The 5514-nt window shown below is 42.1% G+C and overlaps 1 protein-coding gene across 1 annotated transcript in view; it reads right to left on the minus strand.

The window, feature by feature from the left end:
- Nucleotides 1-1134: 1134 nt before the first annotated feature.
- NEK6 (NIMA-related kinase 6) overlaps nucleotides 1135-5514 on the minus strand; it is a 44020-nt gene continuing 39640 nt past the window's right edge. The window contains exon 9 of the mRNA XM_010570713.1: nucleotides 1135-2592. Coding sequence (XP_010569015.1) covers nucleotides 2482-2592 — 111 coding nt within the window. The 3' untranslated portion in view covers nucleotides 1135-2481. The remainder of the gene's footprint in view (nucleotides 2593-5514) is intronic.

The raw sequence follows: 5514 nt of genomic DNA on the forward strand, positions 1-5514 counted from the left end.
GAGCCTGTATTTGAGATAAACTCATTTCAAGCTGTTTCATACAGCACCACATAATCCTGGGGGAAAAAAAAAGGGTATCAGAAAATCCACCTGCAAAATTTTCTCATTTAGCCAAAAGGGAAGGCATATCATCTACAGTCAGCTTCAAAAGGTTAACTGGTACCAGTCCCTACTCCTAGCATCCTGCAACAAACAGCCAGGAAAACCAGCTCTAGAGGGTAAAGACCATCATATATACCTTTCCATGGGGACAACTGATACAGTTTATATAGTCCATTCACCCATTTTTCTCAAAAAGTATCTACACATAATAGGCTGTTAGGAACAGTTTCACACATAGGCCTGTTTTCAGTGGTTGGTTTGTTTTGTTAAATAATATTTTCCTTAATACTGGACTTTTTTTTTAAACAAAGTTGTTTATTTTGTAAATCATTTTTATTTATCTAAAAATGCACAATTGCAAAAAATTACCCTTTGAAATACATTTGCTTATAAGCACTAATAAATTTTATGTAGCAAGAAAGTGACCAGACTTCTCAAGATACTCAAATTTAAGCTGAGCTTCCCTGGAAGCCAAAGATCCTTTTCTGTGTTACACCAAGAGAGGCGCAGCACAACCATCCCTCTGAATGTGTAGCTGCCACCATGGCTTAAAGCAAAGCTGCAGTGTAAAAGTGACAGTCTTCAGTCTTAAATCTAAGAATTGCTAAAGAAGCTGGGTATAAATTCAACAAGTTTGCCTGGGAATGTTGGAAGCAATCTGGTGCCTCCACTGCATTCTCATGCTGATCTGAATTTCCTGAATCTCTCATGAGAGCAGCAGGCTCAACTTTCTGCTGAGAAAACTCAATAAAGTGGTACCTTGTATTAATGATACCAACATTATTCACAGCAATTAATAGCTTTTCTTTGCTACCCTATATAAATATTTAAAAATTTGATGGGACATAGTTGAAGATGCACTGCAGTTTTCCTTTAAGTAGAGCAAATTAGGTTAAAAAAATCCACTAAAAGCATATATATGTATGTAACCCTCTAACCCTAATCTTATTTCCAAAAAAATTAAGGATTGTATGCTTTTCTTAAGAAAAAAACCCAACAAAACAAAAAACAGGCACAGGCTGCATTAGAACTGTCACACACAAATCTACATTTTTGGCATTAGCCACCGTCACACATGGAAGCAGCGCTGCAACAGTACAGGCTTATTTATTTCCCCCACTGTAGTCTTCAAGAACGTTAAGTGCAGCCCTGTTCCTCTGAACAGGCAAATGAAATGGAAACACTTGAACGTGAATCCACGTTTGTTCCTAAAGCAGTGAATATTTTTCATCAACAGTAATGAAACAAATCATTGATTCAATGAATGAATTTAGTTGGTTGAAAATTTTCATGTAGTTAAAGAAGATGACTCCTTCAAATCAGGTTGAGATTTTTATAAAAATTCACATTCTGTAAATTAGCTTTCACAGTTAAATAGACAGGGGCTGATCCTTATGTAGAATTAGATACACAAAGCATTTTACTTATTTCTTTTTCTAAAAATTTCCAAGTGTTTAAAACACTGCTTTGCTTAAGTCAGTTTTACCTATAGTACCTAATGTACTACTGAACTTGTGGAATTATCTTCACCAAAATCTAGCTGGCTTAGGTAAACACTGTTTTTTAACAAGAACCTGTAGTCTAAAAAGAATCATGCCAAATGGGAAAATAAGTTTAAAGAGGAATTATTTGCAGAAGCAATGCTTGTTTTGGGTTGGTTTGGCATGTTTTTTTTGTTTTTTCCCCAGGTACATGCTTAACTCATCTCATTGGCTGTAGCCAACTTAAACAGATAAATGCATCAGCAAAATACTCACTCTAAATTTTCAGTTAAAAAAAAGAAATCTTGAAACAAATGTGTTTCCCACCCCCCCCAACCCTTCCCAGTTCCTAAGTCTGAAGAGGAGGGAATTAATAAAAACACATAAATGGCTGCTTTAAAATATACGAAGTAAAAACTGAATTTGCTATTAACCATTTGCAGAAGAGGCAAAGTAGCAGTTATACAAATTACACAAAATCTACTGTAATTCTTACATTAGTATAAAGTGATTTCACTGAAGGAATTATTTCAATATTTCACATTACAGTTAAGATAGAAGGGGTGTGTCAAATGCTCTGACACCCTTGTTAATATCATCTATCCTAGATTACACACAACAGTTTTAAGAAAGGACCCTTAAATGATCTACATCTGTAACATTATTGGCCTTAAAAAAAAAAAAAAAAAATCACTTGCAATACCTCACAGAATCTTCACTTTAAAGCATGACCACCATGTAAGAGTCCTTGTCAAATAACCTGCAGAAATAATGGAGCATCTTGCTATGAGTGCTCAACCCTCTCACTTATGTGACTAGGCACCAGTCGGTTTCATCTGAGAAAAAAAAATTCAAGTAAGACTGAGCTGTGCTGGCTTCTTGAGTGTTTGCAGATGGTTCATGTGCTGGAGGTCCAAACATGCATTTGTTTTGCTATTTGGTGCACGTAACCAATGTCAGGTCTTTGATCTGGATCAGGGTATATGCACATGCTGACCAGCTCCCGCAGCTGAAAGACAGGAAAACATGCACAAAAATGTGAATGAATCTGCTCATTTCTTCCTGGAAAAGGCTACAGGAATGTTTGTCCAACCACTGGAGCTCAGGACAGGAGCTGAGAATCTCTCTTACGCAGACGTTCCCAGGCAGATTGCAGGCACACGACCATCTGTCCTGTCCCATGTCCCCCGCACCCTACAAAAGGGCCAGGAAGAACCTTTCCCACCAAACCTTCAGCACTGAAGATTTAAATCTTCCACACAAGCCAGTGGATTTTACATCGTCATTCACAACGCACTAGTAGCATATACATACCTAGGGGTTCCCTGCTCAGTGGTTTACTGCGGCTCTACACAGATTGCAATAACCACCCATTACTCCTGACACTGGGCTTTTTTTTTTTTTTTTTTAAAAATATTTTTCCCCGGGGGACTTTTGATACACTTCAGAGAACCAGAGCAGAGATGACCAGTATCATCAGATGACCAGCAGCTCACAGTCAACAGGAGTTGGAAGCAGCAGGTTGGAGGAGCCAGCAAGGGAGCCCAGCGCAGGAGGACCCAGCAAAGTGCACCAAAGGCACAGGCTGGGGAGGCGGCACTGGGCAGAAGGAGGCACCAGTGGCATGAGCAGGACATGGATGAAGGAAGGAAAAACGAGATCAGTACCAGAGATCTGACTGAGGTGACGGGCAGGGATGGACTTTTCAGTGCAAATGGACTCAGGAAAGGGAGGAGTAGAGGAAGAGGTTTAAAAACGTGTCCTGAACAGAGCTCTCCTGTATTAACAACTGCACTTCCCACACCAATCCCTGATAACAAGCCAGTTCAAGGTTTTTAATGTAAGAACAGCACTTCTGCATCTTAAGATACTGGAGCACAGCTGTCAAACACCAGTGTTTCCTAAAAACCTTTGTGAAAAAGAGAGACTGGTCATTGATTATGTTTAATAAATAAAATGCAGAAGGGCTGAAGTCTCCCCACCTCCCAGCCCTCTTTATTGTGCACATGAAAGATTGTAGCTTTTAATTATACAGACACTGAAAGCTGCTCGTACCCCCGAGGCACCGGGAGAAACAGCCTTGAGCCTCTGATCTTCTCACATCCTCCTGGTATCCACGGTGCCAATTATTTTAATGGTAATTAAAAGCATGACCATACAGCTATCAAGCACACAGCTTCAGCTGCATTACTGAACGTACTCAAGTGAGGTTTTCAGCTCTGGATGGAGCAAGGCCCCATGCTTCAAGTTGTCACTGGGACCGATACACATTTCAGTAGGATTCCTGCAGGGCGGCAGGCGGCCGAGCAGCAAACGTGCAGGCAGGACAGAGGCAGGGGCACGCAGGCAGCACAAGTGGCAAGGACACAGTGTAATGCAATTACTGCTAACCACCTTGCCTGTCATTTTGTGTGTACACACCGAGAGCAATACAAACCCCCTAGCCAGGCTATCTCCAGGGTAAACCCAGCTCCGCTGCCTGGCCCATTCTCTCGTAACTGCTATGATGACTTTTCTTCATTCATCTGAGGGCAGGGGGGTGCTGCCTTTGTAACCCGGAGACTCCAAAGATTTAACACGTACCTCAGCTCTGATAGACAAGATCACCACAAAACGCCCACAAACAAAATATTTCCAAAGCTCTGACCAGAGCCTGTGCTATCAGTACAATTCGTCCAACCAGTAGCTGTACTCCCATATAAATACAGCACTTAAACACAGCACAGGCATTTCACCATCATCTACAAGGAACTGACAGAGCAAGCCTTGATAAGCACTGCCAACCAGTATCTCCAATTACTAGCAAATTTGTTCCCGATATAGAAAACTAATCCTGGCTGGAGTCCCAGCTCCTCCTCCTGCACCAAGCAGCACGCCAGTTGATCATGGGAGGATTTGGACTGGTTAGCCACAAAGGCTACACAGAAGAGAAACATCACTGAAAGGGAACACCATTAAAGCAGGCATTCTTCAATAAATGCTCTGCCTTGTTCATCTAAAACAACGCTGCAACTAAAATATTCATGTCATCAGCAGTCAGCCTACAGCCGAAGCTTTGCTTCAAGACCGCATTACTGAGGTGAAGGGAAGACATACCGATGGCTCAGAGCATCACTGAAAAGTGGTAGCATGGCAGGGCCTAATCCTCACCCCTGCCCTCGAGCAGGAAGATACAAAGGTTTTACTGCTTTCCCACATCACTCACAAACCTGCAGCAGTGACAACATCAGCATGGTTGCAAAGACTGTCCTTTCAATCTAAAACAGAGACATTCGCTCTTGAAGGAAAACATGTATGTCCAGAATGAGATAACCACCCACCCACCGGCTGCAGGAAGAACAAATTCTTTCTGGTACAACTTGCTGCTGCAGGCAGCTGCCTGTACATTTCTGATCCTGCCTGCCTGCATGGCTTATCTAGCTTGGCTGCTGGGAGACACCACCACACTTTCCCTTTGGCTATCCACTCCGAAAGCATCTGAAAATCCAATCTTTAAAAGTACGTACTAAACCGAATATTGTTCATGGTGGAGTCATGTTCTAATATTCACAAAACTGAAGCTCTTTGCGGTTTCAGTAAGAAGCAGCAGCTAATGCAGCGAGATGAGCTACAGCCAAAGGCACAGCCCTCCTCAGACTTTGTCAAGCATTCTGTTAATAGTGTATGAACACCATCTGGAGCCTAGTTCTCTGGGACCTGGCGCCTTTGAGCTTTAAACCATCCTTCTCACCCTGGATTGTATCACTACACTACACACAGTCTTTAGCACTGCCAGAGGGAAGCAAACAGACAGTAATTGTAAAGACAGGAAACACATCTGTCAACTTACACTAATTCTTGCTGCCAGCAGGCATATCCTGAAATGCATGCTACAACAGCATGGCAAACGTGAACGCACAGAGCCGGGACTTGCTGCTACGGCAGCTTGGGG

The sequence above is a fragment of the Haliaeetus leucocephalus genome, unplaced genomic scaffold, assembly GCF_000737465.1.
Source record: "Haliaeetus leucocephalus isolate CR32 unplaced genomic scaffold, Haliaeetus_leucocephalus-4.0 Scaffold306, whole genome shotgun sequence".
Lineage (NCBI taxonomy): Eukaryota > Metazoa > Chordata > Aves > Accipitriformes > Accipitridae > Haliaeetus > Haliaeetus leucocephalus.